General features: G+C 42.1%; 1 protein-coding gene across 3 annotated transcripts in view; it reads left to right on the top strand.

Moving 5' to 3' along the window:
• Positions 1 to 17,981, top strand: part of LOC109874407 (BMP/retinoic acid-inducible neural-specific protein 1) — a 117,482-nt gene that overhangs the window by 64,442 nt on the left and 35,059 nt on the right. For all 3 annotated transcript variants that reach the window (XM_020466292.2, XM_031809551.1, XM_031809550.1), the window contains 2 exons: positions 2,280 to 2,449; positions 12,062 to 12,167. In XM_020466292.2, coding sequence (XP_020321881.1) covers positions 2,280 to 2,449; positions 12,062 to 12,167 — 276 coding nt within the window. The remainder of the gene's footprint in view (positions 1 to 2,279; positions 2,450 to 12,061; positions 12,168 to 17,981) is intronic.

Genomic DNA, 17,981 nt, shown 5'->3' with positions numbered 1-17,981 from the left:
CATGTTGTCTTTATTTCTCTTCTCTCTCTTTTCACTGTTTTCATTCTCTCTCTTCCTCTTTCTTCTCTCTCTCTCTCTCTCTCTCTCTCTCTCTCTCTCTCTCTTCCTCTTTCCCTCTCTCTCTCTCGCGCTCTCTCTCTCTCTCTCTTCTCTCTCTTACTCTTTCTTGTTTGTGTCTCTTTCTTCAATTCTCGGTCTTTCTTCCCCCTCTCTCTCCCAACTAACTAAGTTTCACCATATCATGTATAACCTTGAAGGCATTTCAGAGAGTTATGGCCTAGAAGTCACTCATCTTAATCTCTGGGTTGCACATTAAAGAAACACCATTATGTGAGCCGATAAACCCAGAAACCAGGAGTGTACTGAAAGCTGGCCTGCAGGCCCACAGCTATTACATCTAAGGTGATAAAGGAGTACAGAAAAGATGATGTTCTCTTCGTCAGACTCACTTTATGAGCTAAAAGGAGTCTCTGTTTAATTGGAAAAAATAGGTCCGTCTGATGGCCGGCCCCATTGAGAATGTGTGATGGCGTATGTGTGAGTGTGTGAGTGTGTGTGTGTGTGTGTGTGTGTGTGTGTGTGTGTGCGTGTGTGGGCATGCATGTATGTGTGTGTAGTATGTGCATGTGTGTTTGCAGGTCTGCAGACACTATTGAACACTGCACATGTTGCCATTGTGCAGTATAATAGTATAATGTAGTATATCCTGTAACCCACACAGGTACCATTAACTCCACAATAGAGTACCTATGTCTAACAATTCCATTGCTTTTAAGCACCAGTAGCACTCCTAGCACCAGACAGCAGACGGTGTTAATGATATACAGGCAAATCAATACCTTCCCCTCATATATTGCTTTTATATATCCATCATCTTGTATTATTTCATTACAGTAGCCAATAAAATCGGGGCCCTGTATGGCAATAATGTATATCCATAAAAATGGGAATGACATCATTGACCATAGGCTGAGACAGAGCTTAGGACGCTGAAGGCTCAGCTATAGGTATGAATCAATTTAGTCATTATCGAGGCACAGCGCCAAAGAGCTGCCCAGTAAAATGTAAGACAATGTATTTTTTATGAAAAGATCACCCACAAAGATAAAATATAGCTAGGGCCTGACTTCACTGGGGCAAAAGCAGTAAAGTCACATATTTATGTACAGTAGACCTACTTCCACATAAGCCAGAGAGGGGCAAAGCTATAGCGATAGAGGGTTAATGTTGTATCATTATCTTTGTGCAGTAGGTCAAGGGTGTGTGCGTAACCTTCCTTCCCCCAGGGAAGAGCAGGGAGAGTAGAGAGAGAGTGGGGCTATCCTCCTTCCATGCCATGGTACTGCTGTTTCAACCAGACATGAGACATTGGGGCTGACTGTCGCCCCCCCCCGGTCACAGCCACCACAAGCTAAGTGACCAATCCCAATGCATCGCCAAGGGCCAAATAACCAATCACGATGCGGGGGGTCGTGAACATATGTGACATGTTCTTGAATGAGTTCCAGACAACTTGGCTTGTATGCTCTTTGAACGGCAAGGAGAGGGCGGCGGAGGGAAAATGAGCTGTTCAACCTTTACGAAGTGTCAACAAACAGGCGTTGGCATGCGTACACTTACAGTAGATCACAGAGTCATTGTTTGCTGCTGTGTAAAGGTTCAGGCCTTTCTGCTGGAGTGTTCACTTCTTCCCCTGCGGTATCAGGATGTTTACTTCTAAAGGTCATTCCCTCGGTGTGAAAGCAATCCACTCACTTACGCCCTTAACATATTCAACCTTTATAAACACATAATATGGAGTTATTAGGGGGATAATAAACAGTTTCTGGTGACATTTTGATGTATAAATGGCAGTTATAGTCACTCCAGACATTATAATTACAGTGACGTTATAGAGATGGCTTGGAAACTTCAGTAATATTTGTTGCTTAATGATATGATGTACTTTATTGTCCATTTACATGGAAAATCATTCTGTGACTTCAGCATACAAATACACAAACACAACACGATATATCACATGCAGCAGTACGGGAAACTGAAAAGTTTACATGTTCACTTATTCAAAGTCTCTGCGGCCTACTGTCCGACGTGTATTGGGCCTGCATCTGTCCTTTGTCCCACTGTTCAGCAGCCCCATGGCTACTAGCCACCGATGGACAACAAAGTGTGCATACTGTACATGAATGAATACTGCTACCAGGCAAAATAGTAAGTCAACTATGGTATTTTATTGTACTGTATCATAAAATAAGTTCCACTTCCTGTCTTCCCTGTAGGTGAGGAGGCATTGACCATGTACATGGCCAAGAACAAGCTGGACAGAAAGTTGGTCAACGCCACTCAGAACGTGGAGGCCCTGCACCAGCTGGCCTCCTCCTACTTCATTGACCGAGATGGCACCATGAGGAAACTCCATGAGATCCAGATCTCTACCAATGCCATCAAGGTATGCATCTTTACACACACAAAAATACAGTATATAAATAAGTTCAAATGTGTCACAGTAGTTGGACATCAAAGGAATGAGTTTGAGAAGTAGTGTAATGTCTGAGCACTGTTTGGTGATCCCACAAGTGATCTTTAACTAAGCTTTTGTGATATAAACCACATTTCGACAAACATGATGTTGTTCTGGTACACAAACACATGACTATCACACACACCTCCAGCCCCATCCTAGCCACCCTGGAGAGTGTGTTGCCGTCTTTTTGAAGTCCTATGTGACAGGTGGATGAAGAGGTTCTGGCAGACAGGGTGCTGGGAAGCAGGAAATCAAGCATGACACAATTAAACAGAATTGACAATGGCTGCTGAGTCAGGGCTGGGCGAAGAGTTGAGGAGGGAAGAAGCACACACAGCGCATTCTCAACAGTATAGCCACTGGAACCAGCCACACTGTGTGGAGCCAGAGAAGACCTGTCCTGACTATCTTCTTGACTGACAAACCTGCACTATCTCTGAGTCATACCGGTGTTGAATAGTTGGACTGTGTATGTGGGAGATCTCTGAGTATTTTGAAGTGTGTGTGTGTGTGTGTGTGTGTGTGTGCGCGCGCGTGCGTGTGTGCGTGCGTTTATCCTCAATCATGCGGCATCAAAGAATGTGACTACTCAATGTCAAGAATAGTTTTACACTGAGTACATGACTAATAATTCAATCTGTCTTACACTACAATTACATTAATCATATACAATATCTCATCACATGTCTCAACTGAGGAGAGAGTTTATTTAGTGAGTCAGAAGGGTTATCAAATCAACAAAAACACTTATCACATTCAATTCATTCAATAAAATATGTTGATCCTATCTTCAATTTAAGTGGAATGAACAATTGATCCTTCAGGCATTAGATAAGGAAGAAACACTTCATATATATTTCAAATAAGCAAAACAAAGACACTTGAAGGGAACAAAATACCATATAACAAGAAAGACTAAATTAGACCGAATTTAGGAGGAGGAAAACAGTATAACAGAAAATCCATTTTCATTGATTCCCAATATGAAATAGGATCGGTTTTGTTCTGTTTTGACTGGAAAAGAGGGAAAAATTTAAAGCAAAAATAATATTATTTGAGGCCACTGCCCACATTAATGAAAGCTGATACACATACTATTGAAAGGTTTATGCTTTGTCAGAAGTACTATCATCCAAAATCTGTTGTGGCTGGGCCAATCTCTCCCACTATATATAGAAGGTGATGGCAGAAGTAAAGTCAGCCGCTGGTCCTACAGTCACGTAGCAGACAGACAACGATCTGTACGTGGAGAGGAAGCTGAGTCTGACGCACAGCCTGGATCTATAGACACAGAACAAGGCCCTGCACTTCCAATATTGATTTAATATGGCTGGGAGTCAAACTTCACAGTGAGACGCTGCGGTCTATGGAGAAAACACAGGCACAAAGACATCAATAGAGATGAAAACTAAGACTGTTTCCTGTCTGGCGAGTAAGCACATTTACTGTGTAGGGTTTGAGTTAAGTACTGGGTTTACTTAGTGAAATGTGCGTTTTAAGCTCTGGAGATGGCTAGTTTTGGTATTTCATTTCCCTTTCACAATTTTCCATATCCTCATGTTATCATGTTATCACACTCTCAAACACACATGCATGCACACACACACACATCCACGCATGCATGCACCAGACATACACATTGTTAGTCATATGTCTAGAGTAACCCCTAATCTTTTTTAGTCTGTACACTCTCTCCCCCCAGATACCTCTTGCTGGAGGACACTTCAATAGTTGAGGCTGTAGCAGAAAAATGAACAGTAGTGTACAGGCATTAGTATGTGTGCATTAGTGGGGATGGCCTGAGAGCATCCACTGATCTGCCAAGCTGGGCTATATTTATCAACTCCTCATCCCTGGCCCGTCCCCCCCATCTCCCCAAGCCTTAGCACTGCTTAAGTTCCAGAAACTTGCAAACGTTAATCAAAACTAAGACATCTCCCCAATGCCCCGGTGACACCCAGGGCAAGCCAGGGATTTATCTGCCCAAACCAATGAATGTTTGTGGCCTGGAAGCCTCAACCATCACCTCCATTCTTTTTGGCTGCAAAACATTCACAGCCCCATGGGTGGCTTAATAGCAGAACTCCAAACAAACAAGGTTTTTGGGCCAAAGTGTCTCTGTAACTGGCAGATTGTTTGTTGGGGCTGTGAAGTCTTGGAGTGCCATGTGTGTGCGTTGAAATGTGAATGTGTACATTATATGCTGAAATTGCAGAATTAGATGTTCATCCACGTTCTCCAAACATGACGTTTTTAAGTGTTAAGTTTAGGATAGGGTTAAAACAAAACATTTTAAACCAGTATCCACAACTGGGATCTCACACGCAACCTTCTGATCCAGAGTCATGGGATTATACCCATTCGCCAACCCTGTCCACAATGCCTTAGCAAAACCCAAGTTTACTTGTGATGGCCCTAGTGGCTGGTTTTGAAGGCCTTTCCCGACATCCTCAGTGCATGGATAGACTTCCAATGTCGATGTCAATCTTTAACGATCTAACTGGCACATCAGCTTTTATGGAATTCAACTAAAGGGAACACACACACACGGCAGGGCTGACCTGTGGTTACTGAGATCCTATAGGAGGATTCCCACAGTACTTAATTTGTCTCCTAGAATATAGAACTGTTCTTCACAACTAAAGTTGCCAAGAGCATACATTTTTTTCTACTGCTCTTGCAATTACATACACTGAGTGTACACCCCCTTTTGCCCTCAGAACAGCACAATTTGCCGGAGGATGGACTATATAAGGTGTTGAAAGCGTTCCACAGGGATGCTGTCCCATGTTGAATCCAATGCTTCCCACAGTTGTGTCAAGTTGGCTGGATGTCCTTTGGGTGGTGGTCCATTCTTTATACACGCGGGAAAACGGTTGAGTGTGAAAAACCCAGCAGCGTTGCAGTTCTTGACACAAACCGGTGCGCTTGGCATCTACTACCATACTCTGTTCAGAGGCACTTTAAATATTTTATCTTGCCCATTCAACCACTGAATGGCACACATACACAATCCATGTCTCAATTGTCTCTCTTTAACCTGTCTCCTCCCCTTCATCTACACTGATTGAAGTGGATGTAACAAGTGACATCATTAATGGATCATAGCTTTCACCTGGATTCACCTGGTCAGTCTGTCATAGAAAGAGCATGTTTTGTACATTCAGTGTATACACAGCAATATCCATCCATCCATATTTCTATTGATCAACCCGTGACACATCTGATCCCGCTCTTCCCTCCCCTGGGCACTTGAGGGTGCCAGGTTGCCATGCATCACGTACTCCTGCCATCCTTCACGCACACCTGCCTTCCCTCACCACGCGCATCAGCGTTATTGGACTCACCTGGACTCACTTATCACCTGTTTATTTCCTCCCCTATATTTGTCAGTTCCCCAGCTCTGTTCACCGTGCCTGCATTTTATTGTTTTTGTCTTTAGTATTAGTTTGCTGACGCTGTTCCTGTCTCGTTCAATGTCCATCTTTATTAAATGTTTTACTCCCCGTACCTGCTTCGTCTCTCCAGCGTCAACTCATGTGACAGAATGCAGCAGCCAACATACGAAGCATCGGGGAGTACTGGCGTTCCGGTTGGTATGGAGACATCGGCTCTGGGTCGCCACCGATGGAACCGGGCGTGCCTAGCCAACTCGTCGGGCTTCCACGCCCTAACTGGCTCGAGAGGTTTCTTTGCCCCAGTTGGCTCGGATGGCACACATCCCACGTCGGGCCTCAGCCGGATTGTCAGTTCTTGTTCGCCCAGCCGGTCCAGGAGTTTTTTTTGTTTGTCGTTTGTTTTGTTGGTGACGTCGGGGTGGATTCTGCCGCCGATGGAACCGGGGGTGCCTAAGCCAGCCCGTCGGGCTTCCACGCCCTGGCTGGCTCGAGAGGTTTCCTTACCTCGGTTGGTTCGGTGGCTTCCCATCCAACGTCACTCTCCTCCGGATCATCGGTCTCCACCTCTGCAGCCGGCTTGCCCAGCGCCCATGTCTCGGTCAGTTCGCCCAGGTGGGACGCCGTATGGCGCCCCAACAGGGGGGGGGGGGGGGGGGGGTACTGTCACGACTGCTCCCCGCCCAGGGCGCCAGGTTGCCCTGCATCACACACTCCTGCCATCCATCACGCACACCTGCCTTCCTCGTCACGCGCATCAGCACTTATCACCTGTTTATTTCCTCCCCTATATTTGTCAGTTCCCCAGCTCTGTTCCCCACGGCTGCATTGTATTGTTTTTGTCTTTAGTATTAGTTTGTTGACGCTGTTCCTGTCTCGTTCCATGTCCGTTATTTATTAAATGTTTTACTCCCCGTACCTGCTTCGTCTCTCCAGCGTCAACTCATGTGACAACCCGTCCATTACCCCGTCATTCATTCAGAGCCAACTATCTTTCATTGTGCTTACTAGTCTGGCTACCTATTTGTTTGTCTTTCCATCCACCCATGCCTCAGCAGGGCAAACAAACAAGTAATTGGGACACAACATACTGTCTAAAACTGTAGCATAGCCTAAATCAGAAATGTACAGTAGCCCACTAAGCGAAATAAAGAACAGCACAACAGAATGAACAACATGCGTCAAACTGTGCACGGCACAATCCCCCTCCCGTTAGAATTAAAAAGTAAGACGTGTGCTTCTGTGTAGCAGGATCCAAAAGCTGGCTGCAAGATAGCACTCTTGGAGGGGGGATCATTTAAGAAGGAAAATAAGATGCCCAGTAGGGTGTTTTAATGAAAGATGGAGGAAAAAATTCAATGTTATGAGCAGACTGTTTATCTGTGACAAAGACCATGGATGATTATGCAGGGGTGGTCGGAATATGGTTTCTCCTGTGGGACGCTGGCCAATGTTCCCACAAGGTCACCTCCCTGAAGAGTCACTCTGCTGGCCTGATTTACACTAGGATTCAATATGCAGATTTACTGATGATGCAGCAGTTGTTTTTCCAGGCGTCCATGCCGGATCTATGGGACAGGCCAGAATCCTGTTTCTCCTTTCTGATTGCCACCTATGTGGTCCACAGTCCTCTTGAGTAGTGTGGAGCCAAATGTGTCTGAAATATTGAAATTGTTTTTTGGGGTGACCCAGATTTTTTGGGGGTGTGAATTTAACTCAGCTAGGATTACTTGTTTGGGGAGGGTTGTGGCCTAATGAATGCATTTGTATTTTATATGTTGGTACTCAGTTTTAGCACTACCAATTTTACCAACTGACATATCATGAGTTTTGCGGGTAGGCCATGTGATACAGTGTAATTATTACATTCCATGGAATCACATTACATTCCAAAAGCAAACTTACTCTGAGATGTGTCCAGCCATGAAGAGTTACTGGGGAGCTTCTCCCTTCATTTCCCTGTTTCCAGAAATAGAAAGTCATTAGGTGAGTGGCAGGTGATAGGCACATTAAGAAAGCTCTGCTGTGACAGCATTCCCTTGATGAAGACACTCCATCATACTGGATGTATCCCTCCCTCAAGTCCCAATCTATTCCTTCGTTCCCTCTCTCCCTCCTTCTCTCAGGCTAACATGATTTTTAATCCTACCTGCTGTCACCAGAGTTGTGTGACAGCAAATATTTCTGAAATGGCTAGAGGACAGGGCTAGGCAATGTCTTGACGCCTTTGATAAGCAGTAATGCTAATAACTGTGCCTTGATTCACTAACTGTAGCTATACCACAAACGTTGTCAGTAGTAATACTCCTCACCTCTACACTGCCGTAATAAAGTGTAGATGTGCAGCACAAAATGACTGCCATGTGGGCTCATTGTTGGTGAATGTGGTAAGTTAATTCGTCTTGAAATTACAAGCACCTTGTGATCTGGTGGGATACATGGATGTAAGTTAGTAGTTAATTACATATTTCTCTGAAACAAAGAGCAAGGGGCGAAGAAGGATTGATTGGTTGATTGTGCTTCATCTGAGCTGCAAGGGCAAGCAATTTCCTGAACTTCAGCAAGCTTGCAATAACGCCTCCTGAAGCCAGTCTTATTGCAGCCATAGTTTTTCTGTCAGTCGGTGCTGGAGGGAAAAATCTACAATTATACATTTTGAATAATGACTGCAACAGTGCATGAAGTTCACTTGAGTCCTTATGAATCACAGACACCATGAAAATGGCATATAATGTGAATAATTGAATAGGTGTTAATTAAAAATACATGGTGATATTGTTAAACAAAATGGGTATTAGACATAACGTTGCCACTCATCCCCGTTACATAACATATTGAAATGCCATTGCTCCTGAGGCTTCCAGCGTGACATGCTCTTAGCAATCCATTGTGCACATAATTGACAGGAAATATGCTATAACCGTTAGTGGGATCCATCTAAATGAGAAGAGATGGATAGGATGCAATGTACTATAGTATGTTTTCACTCTAACACAAACCAATTATCCTGCTCTGGACAAAGATTGAGTATGCAATTCAAACAAATCCTAAAATTGACAAACACAGGATAACATTGTTCCTCTCATTATAATCCAAATATGCTTATGATTCTACACTATTAGAAAAAAGGGTTCCAAAAGGGTTCTTCGGCTGTCCACATAAGAGAACCCTTTTTGGTTCCAAGTAGAACCCCTTTGGGTTTCATGTAGAACCCTCTGTAGAAAGGTTCTACTTTTACATGGAACACAAAAGGGTTCTACCTCGAAACAAAAAGGGTTCTTCAAAGGGTTCTCCTATAGGGAAAGCCGAAGAACCCTTTAAGGTTCTAGATAGCACCTTTTTTGTCAGAGTGTAGGTATACTGGATTTTGGAGATCAAAGAGAGCGTGTTCTAGAGCCATGGTTTAAAGATAGGACTATGAAACAGTATGGCCCCACTGGGATTCTGAGTTGTGTTCCGCTTAATAATCCAAATCCTCTAAATCCCCCTTGGCCTGTTTCAGCTCTTTGATTGCTCCTTGTATTTTTATTACGTCGTATGCCGTTTTTATAATCTGGCAAACCAATAAATGGAGTGTGAGAGTGAGTGAGTGAGTGAGTGAGTGAGTGAGTGAGTGAGTGAGTGAGTGAGTGAGTGAATGAGTGAGTGAGTGAATGAGTGAGTGAGAATCAGTGGTGGTTTACCAAGGACAGTAATCTTATATTTTCCCTCCTTTTGACAATATGATTCTTGCACTATAGCACACATTGATCGAGGGAAAATGTCTGATGTATTTTCTGCATTCACAGTGCACACAGTTGTGTGTACAGTATGTGTGACATTGTGAGTGAGTGTGTGTATGCATGCACGTGCATGTTTTGCCAACAATGGGGTTGCCCAGAGGTTATATAAAGACCAGTTATTCACTCTGCTAGGTTACCATGCATCATGCAATACGACCTTTATAGGAAGTCATTTATTATGTGATAAGCAACGGGAGAAAAGTACCCTGTCAGCACCCATCAAGATGCCAGGGTTTGATAGGCCAGGCAAGCACAGTAATCAATCTACTTTGAAACTTTATGCAGGGCTGCAGAGAAATTCGAAAAGTTCTTGTTTTGGATTCTCAGTCAGTAACTTTACTGTAGCTTTCTGACATTTTGGAGTTTGCAGTGGTGGACAGTTGCAGTGGTATGGCTGCTGCAAGCATACCTAACTTTAGATACTCTTAAATAATAAACAGATCCAAATTATGTTGTCTATTGTGCTCAAAACATAACATATTTACCATTTGGTAGGAAGGGACATGCACTTTAATGTTAAGCAATGTTATTGCGAAGCTTATTGGGAGCCTATCACTCTCAGTTTTACCCCACAACAGAGTGACGTCAAGGGTAAGATATACATCTGTCTAATTTCCTGCTTGTCAGCCTGCCATCTGGCCCCGAATCACAATGAAAGATGGGAAAATGTCCACTGGGAACAGACATCAATTCAACATCTATTCCACATTGATTCAATGTCATTTTATTGAAATGATGTGGAAACAATGTTGATTTAACCAGCATGTTCCAAGCAGGAAGGGAGAAATAGGGCCTTTAAGGACACAAACACATTTTACTGGGTGAATTGAGGATCTGATTTACCCATCACTGTATCTGCGCTCTCTATCAATGTAGCTGTATATCATGTTTGTTCACCATTAAGTATTTGACTATGGACCCTCCCCGCATCTTCGATAACCCCTATTCACGAGATTGGACTTCATGCAAGCTGCCAACGCAACCCCCCTCATTCAAGCTAAGAGTTTTCTAACTGAGCCAGAGACTGAGTGATTTTCCATTGAGGTTAATGCCAAGAGTTTTTTCTCTTAATCTCCATTGCTGAGTAGCATCGCATCTGGCTTCTTGGAATCATGTGAAAGTACTATTGAGCACTGCCGGCCAGCTCGTTACGAGAAGAAAAGGGGATAAAAAGGAAGAAAGTCACCCTTCTTTTCAAGAGCAATGTCTTTAAATAAGTCTAAAGTTAGACGTGTAGTAAGACCTAAAAGCACCCTCACATTTGACTACCCTAATTATCCCATAGATTGAAGCTTGGGCAGGAAGAGAGGCGATGTCTGTGACTTTTATAAGGGAAGTGATATTCTCTAGCAGAGAGTGGGGCGCAGGCACCGATTGAAGAAAAAAGTCCATTAGCGTCTTGCCTCTTTTAAAAGGAAATAACATCTTTAAAGGTCCTTAAAAGAAAATAGGTCTTAGTAGCCGGTGTTGGTACACGTCGCAGACGGAAATAAGGAGGTACCTATAGAAGTGCTGTTTAGAAAGACCTCATACGCTGTCTTCTGCGCTTTGGCCCAAATACGGTTCACTTAGCTGAGCAACGCAGAACATGTATGTGCTAGCGTGGCACGCACATGGAGTTCAGATATTTATGAAATATGAATGGCTTATCCATAGCTAAATTAATCACAGCCATCAGTATTTATCACAGCCTTAATTTTGCTGGGACCCAGGAAGAGTATCTGCTACCTTGGCAGAAACTAATGGGGATCCATATTAAATAGAAATACAGTATGTGCTATGTTTCTAACCATGTATAGCAGATATTGTTAGTTGATTAGTTACATGTTGCGTCAGGTAGCCTACCGGTTAGAGCGTTTGGCCAGAAACTGAAAGGTCGCTGGTTCGAAGGTAAAAGATGACCAGGTGAAAACTCTGTGGATGTACCCTTGAGCAAGGCACTTAGCCCTAATTTGCACCATGGTACTATGGCTGACCCTGTAAAACAACATGTTTCACTGCACCTATGTAGTGTATGTGGCATGTGTAAGGGTTCGATTAAATCTGTAATGCTGAAGTCCTGCAATACAGTGTGTTATAAATGTTATGACAATGTTCCCGTGTTCGCAAAATACTGCATGTCGGCTCCATTGGAAATTAACTTTACATTTCAATTGCGCTACAGCAAAGATCTCCAGCGCTATGGATTGAATCGAGTCCTAAATCTCAACTCAGGATTTCAGTTTGTGAGTCTAGTCAAATTCTCATGAAAATAACTCTTTCTATGATCACCCCCTATCCCCCCTCACTCCAACACACACACACTGCAGGTGTCTTTGTCCCCTACTGTTCCTCTCATCTTTGTCCTGATTCTGTTGCAGGTGACAGAGACTCGTACTGGCCCACTGGGATGCAGCAGCTATGATAATCTGGACTCTGTGAGCTCTGTCCTCCTGCAGAGCCCGGAGAGCAAGCTCCATCTTCAAGGTAAACATCCCCGCTCATGTCCCTGACCGTACTTCCACCATGGGAGTAGAGTCCTGCAGGGGTCAGCTTTTTTCTGCCGCACCCGCACCCCACTGGCCACATCAATTAATTGCCCCATCCGATATCCAACATCAGGACAGATTTTCCTCCACAACCTGAACCTCCTGTATAGAATTCTTCTGAGAGCCGATCCATGACCCGCTAAATAAAATCTATTCATTTAATTGTTTTTATGACTCCAAAGTAGTAGGATATTAGGCTATCACTGGACTAATTCATTTGTCTGCATGTCTATTCAACATTTGGTTTAAAGGAAACCATGCAATGAATTAAGAATTATTATTATTATTATTTTCACAATACTATGCAGCACATTGACTCAAATCGCTTTGAAGAAGAACCTTCTAATTAGCCTTCTTCTTACCTAATGAAAGCTTATAGACGACATAACAAAACAATACCTTTACATTTGTCACGTGTGCTCCCTCTCCGGCCTCTAGGTCCCCAGGCTGCTCGTTATGGCGCACACCTGTCACCATTGTTACGTGCACCACGTCATTAGACTCACCTGGACTCCGTCACTTCCCTGATTACCTTCCCTATATATGTCACTCCCTTTGGTTCCTTCCCCAGGCGTCATTGTTTCTGTTCCTGTGTCATGACTGCGTTGTTTTTGTTTCTTATTTCTGTATTATGTTGTGTTTATTTATTAAAACACTCACTCCCTGAACTTGCTTCCCGACTCTCAGCGCACATCGTTGCAACATTCAATATTGTTTAGATAATACAATTGTTTAATTGAAAGTTAAATAAACAATTCCCGGAATCGAATAGGCTATAGGCTGCAAAAATAGCATACATTTATTTAGTTAGCTATTGACGACTCAAACTTTTACCAGCCGCACAGGTTTAAACTTTATATGACTTGTGTATGATCTAATTGAACGAAAGCCTGAATGTAATAATTAACTGAATTATCGTAACAAATACCTACTTGTACTTTTGCAAGCTGTGTATCCATCTACAAGCTTGTTGTCCTCCTTGTCCACAATGACTCCAAAATAGTTCCAAACTGGTGATTTCACATAACATTTATTTTAATTTTTCCTGTTACATTTTGCTTGTTACCATTTTTGCATCACATGGACAAATTAGGAATGTTTCAGCACCAGACAAATAATGGACAGTTCCCTGCGCTCTCTCACTGCATGGCTGATAGCCTTGGCCTAGGCTATGTCTGCCTCACCGTTAACATAATGGAATTCGCATCGCAATTCAACACAAAAAGCTCCTAGGTTTGTAGAAAATATTTGTATCTTTATTTAAAACATTTTCAACCCCCAATATAATTGTTCTGAACCACGAGCCTGCCTGTGGGTTGAAATAATATTTTCATTCCACTCATCAGCCAATTTTTCATTTTGCGGATCCACTGTGGGGAATCATGAGTATCCAACCCAATGCTACAATGGCTGGAGGGGTAAGGGTCAATATTCCACTTTAGCCCCCAGTCCATTCACATAATGAAATTCTGTTCATACATAGAGAAAAACCCTCATAGGGACTTCCACCTGATGTCTTGCGGATTGAATATGAATGTATTTTGTGGAATGAACCAGAGATTTGCTCCATAATTCCACTCTGGGAGATTTTCTGTCATTTTGTCATGGATCTTCTGTCCTTATGCTAATAAAATTGTCATACAGTTTACCTGACACTTTTATCCATGGTGTGTTTGGCCCATGAAGGAATCAAACCCAACAGCCTGAGCAATCAGAATATTCGAATTTACTTCATCTTAGACCTCCCAATCAATAGGGAAGATTTTGTTATGTTTATTTTATTAACTTATTTACAGACGTTTATTTATAGTCTGATTATACTTAGATCACATACTGTATTCAATATTACATTTGTAACATTAATTGACACGCAAATATAATCTTTGAGTAGCAACTATAAGCTTGCAAAGATAGAAAAGTAGACAAACGTTGCAATTAGTGAGTTGCTTTTGAAGGAATCCTTCATTGTCATCTCCAACACTTCTTCTATGAAGAATCACCTGCAACTGTATCTTAGATGTACCACAGCTCCCATTGGGACAGTGATGAAAGCCACCGTTAAAAGTGGTCAAGTTTCTGAGACAAGCTATCACTTTTTAATTTATGCAGTTTACCTTCATTGTCAAAAAGACAGATATTTTCGACTACACCACTAAATCTCTCACCAAAGGAATCATTAAGTGCTCTTTGGATTCAGACAATTTATTTAGTCATTTTTTTCATTGGATGATTTAAAGATACAATATTTAAGTTCATATAATTTCGTATTCTGTTAATATCATATGTTCCATTCATTATTTCACACATCTTATTGTTGTACCTGTGAGCTGACATTCAGAAGAAGAAAATTAAACATTTTAAAAAAGGTACCTAACTACAAAGTATTAATCCTTTTGATCATATTACAGTTAAAGTAATAATACATTCATCATGTACAGGAAAAGAGAACAAAAAAGAAGTGGGCCTCCAACCCCAACCCCCTATCTCATTCCCCTAACCCTTAAAGGGTTGCTTGTCAGTCACCCCCCACCCCCTAGTCGTCATTAAGTGACATAGTAGATGCAAAGCAAAATTAATAATACATTATGTCCTAAAAGCATTTAACTGCGGGATACTCCCACATCATATGAATGAACGTGCCTACCTGATTTAGGGGACACAGTGAACAGTTGTGAGTTGGGACCAATTTCATAGCAAAATATTTCCTTGGTGTTAAATACAGTCTGTGAACAAAATGTAAATGTCTACATTTATGGGATTCTAAGAATACTTTTTTCCATATTCTGTTCCAGTTGAAGGGTTGTTCAGCTCACTTAAATCTGTAGACCATACTTTTTTAATGGATAGCTCAGAATATGAGCTTTCCAAAAGTTGTTCATATATTCTAGAGATTAGTCCTTTCAGGAGCCCATATAATTGATTTATAAATCCCATGATTGGAGGTTCGGTAGTTGGGTTTGCCAAGGGACACCATAGGCCAGCATAGCCAACCTGAATTGTAAATATAGAAAAAATGTGTTACCTGGTAATGTGTATGTGTCTTTTTCAAATCATCACTGTTCAGGGGCAGCAGGTAGCCTAGTGGTTAGAGTGTTGGATTAGTAACCGAAAGGTTGCAAATCAAATCCCTGTGCTGTCAAGGTAAATATCTGTCATTCTGCCCCTGAACAAGGCAGTTAACCCACTGCTCCTAGGCTGTCATTGAATATAAGAATTTGTTCTTAACTGACTTGCCTAGTTAAAAATGTTTTAAAGGTATATTTCCAAGGGTATGCATTCCACATTGGACCCCTGGGGGGGATTAAAAAAAAGAACATTCTCCAAAATGTAATGCATTGGAGTCTAGGCATGCCATTTTGTTTTGCAGTTAGACTGTTTTTCAATTTTGTCCCAAAAAGAAATTGTATGAGCAATAATAGGACCAGAGTTACTCTGTCTGTCATAAATGCTTTCAAACTGAATCTATAGGGTATAAAAGGGCTTCATTCCCATGCAACTGCTGTATGGCCTCTGTTGCTTTGGAGACTAACGTTTTGTCATCCAACTGATATGTGACAGCCAGATGAACAGCCTTTATCTTGCAGGTTGATACGATTCGGTGAGAACGAGATGAGTTTTTCAAATGCTGCTATTTCATAAAGGGGTGTTTTGAAAGCATTTCTTTTCACATTAGCCTAAAGTAGGTGGTTTTAAAGTGTACTACAACTGAAATATATCTTCTAAAAGCAATTATAATCTCAGATTTAGAGTTAATTAGAAAGCTTTTGTCATCGGAGTGGTATTAATATATGCCAACTATCACAAACTCTTCAAAATTGATGACACTTCAATGTCATTCCTGAGCTGGTGACACCTCTTTACACTTTAGTGTCTCTTCAGAGAGTATTATGATTTCATAATCATTTAATCCAGCTAGTGGTATAAACGGCTGTGACAGATCAGTATTTCCATGTGAAAATGTTGCACTTATATTCCTGTTAGTATGACACTTATGTGTGAACATTGAAGCTACTGTATGCCAAAAGCAGAAGCTTTGGATATCTATGCTACAGTAGATGGCTTGACATCACCTCCAACCTTTAAACCAATGCTGGTTATTTGTGCCAATTGAACCTCAGGTCCTATAAACTGCACTATAGAGTCATTTGTCTTCTCTCTTTGCTGGTGTAGTGCCTCTCCACACATCCTCGATTGATCATAAAATATTGAACTGAAGCCGTGAGGTGTTATGCCCTCTGTGTATGTCAAGGCCCACATGTAGATAACAAAAGAATACACTGACAGCCTGCTCTTAGAAGTGCTTACTACTCTCAGCATATAAGGAGTGATCAGATGACATTTGCACTTTGCAGCAATCATTTCATTATGTGTGTTGGTATGGTGGTGTGTATTTGTGTGGGAACCGACAGCATTTTAGATACTTTGCAGATATGAAACAAACAGACAATCATAATATCAGTTTTTTTAAAATCCCAGTTTATGCTACAAAACCAACTTCATAAGAGGTTTTAAAATTAGGTTATATTTGATTCAACATCCCATGACATACACTGAGGCATTGCTGGCAGAATAGATGGATGCAGTTCAATGCTGATTAATATAATTCACCAATACATTTCTTGGCAGACCAATAAATATTACTATCAGGTTGTAAATCACAGCTGGCCTGGTACATTGTTTGCTGCCTCCATTTGGGATGCACTGTTTCAGTTTCAGTGATTCAATGTTTTGGACAGAAACGGACAAATGTAACTAAGGCTGGGAATGTCAATAATGTCAATAAAACTAGCAAGGGCAATGATCACAAGTAAGTCAAAATGTGGTTAATATGCTTGCATATCTATTTATGTGGCATGCTAAAAACACAGAGCCTAACTTTAGCTAGCTAGCTGCTAGGAGGATGTGATGTCATTATAGGAGTGGGTGAGTGACTGACTTTTTCCCCTCGTATAATTTTTCAGTGACTACACACCTATAGATGCACTTGTCATTTGGTTAGCTAGCAAGACATGTGAATCGCTTTGCTAGATAGCTAACTATGCTGAACGAATGTGCAACACCGCTGACCGTTGTCAGTAAACCGGTGTCAGTAAACGTAGGCAAAGAAAGTACCAGTTAGTCACAAACACTACAGTGCCTTGCGAAAGTATTTGGCCCCTTGAACTTTGCGAAAGGTCGCAAAGTTCAAGGGGGCCGAATACTTTCGCAAGGCACGGTATATTTAACATGTAAACAGCCTAACGAGCTCTGCTAGGGTGAGAAAAATGGTCAGTGAGGTGATTTCTCATTTGTGTCTGAAAGTAACGAGCTAGCAAGCTAGTCAAATTTAGCCGGTTAGCTTGGGTGCTTGGTTGGGACAACGCATGCATTGGCAGGCAAGCTGCAGAAGGATGAGCAGGCTATTCCCCATCATTTATCAGTACAATTTTGACAGCCAACTTGCTGAAAAAGTTTGAAAGGGTTTGCTAAGGACTGGCAGCAGGCAGGTGTGAGTGCATCTGCTCGCTCAGTGAGGCGAAGACTTTTGGAGGATGGCCTGGTGTCAAGAAGGGCAGCAAAGAAGCCACTTCTCTCCAGGAAAAACATGGCAAGCAAACTCCTCAGACCTTAATCCCATTTAGAATTTGTGGTCAATCCTCAAGAGGCGGGTGGACAAACAAAAACCCACAAATTCGGACAAACTCCAAGCATTGATAATGCAAGAATGGGCTGCCATCAGTCAGGATGTGGTCCAGAAGTTAATTGACAACCT

Source organism: Oncorhynchus kisutch, linkage group LG29 (genome assembly GCF_002021735.2).
Source record: "Oncorhynchus kisutch isolate 150728-3 linkage group LG29, Okis_V2, whole genome shotgun sequence".
NCBI lineage: Eukaryota > Metazoa > Chordata > Actinopteri > Salmoniformes > Salmonidae > Oncorhynchus > Oncorhynchus kisutch.
This window is presented reverse-complemented; position numbering and strand designations above follow the sequence as displayed.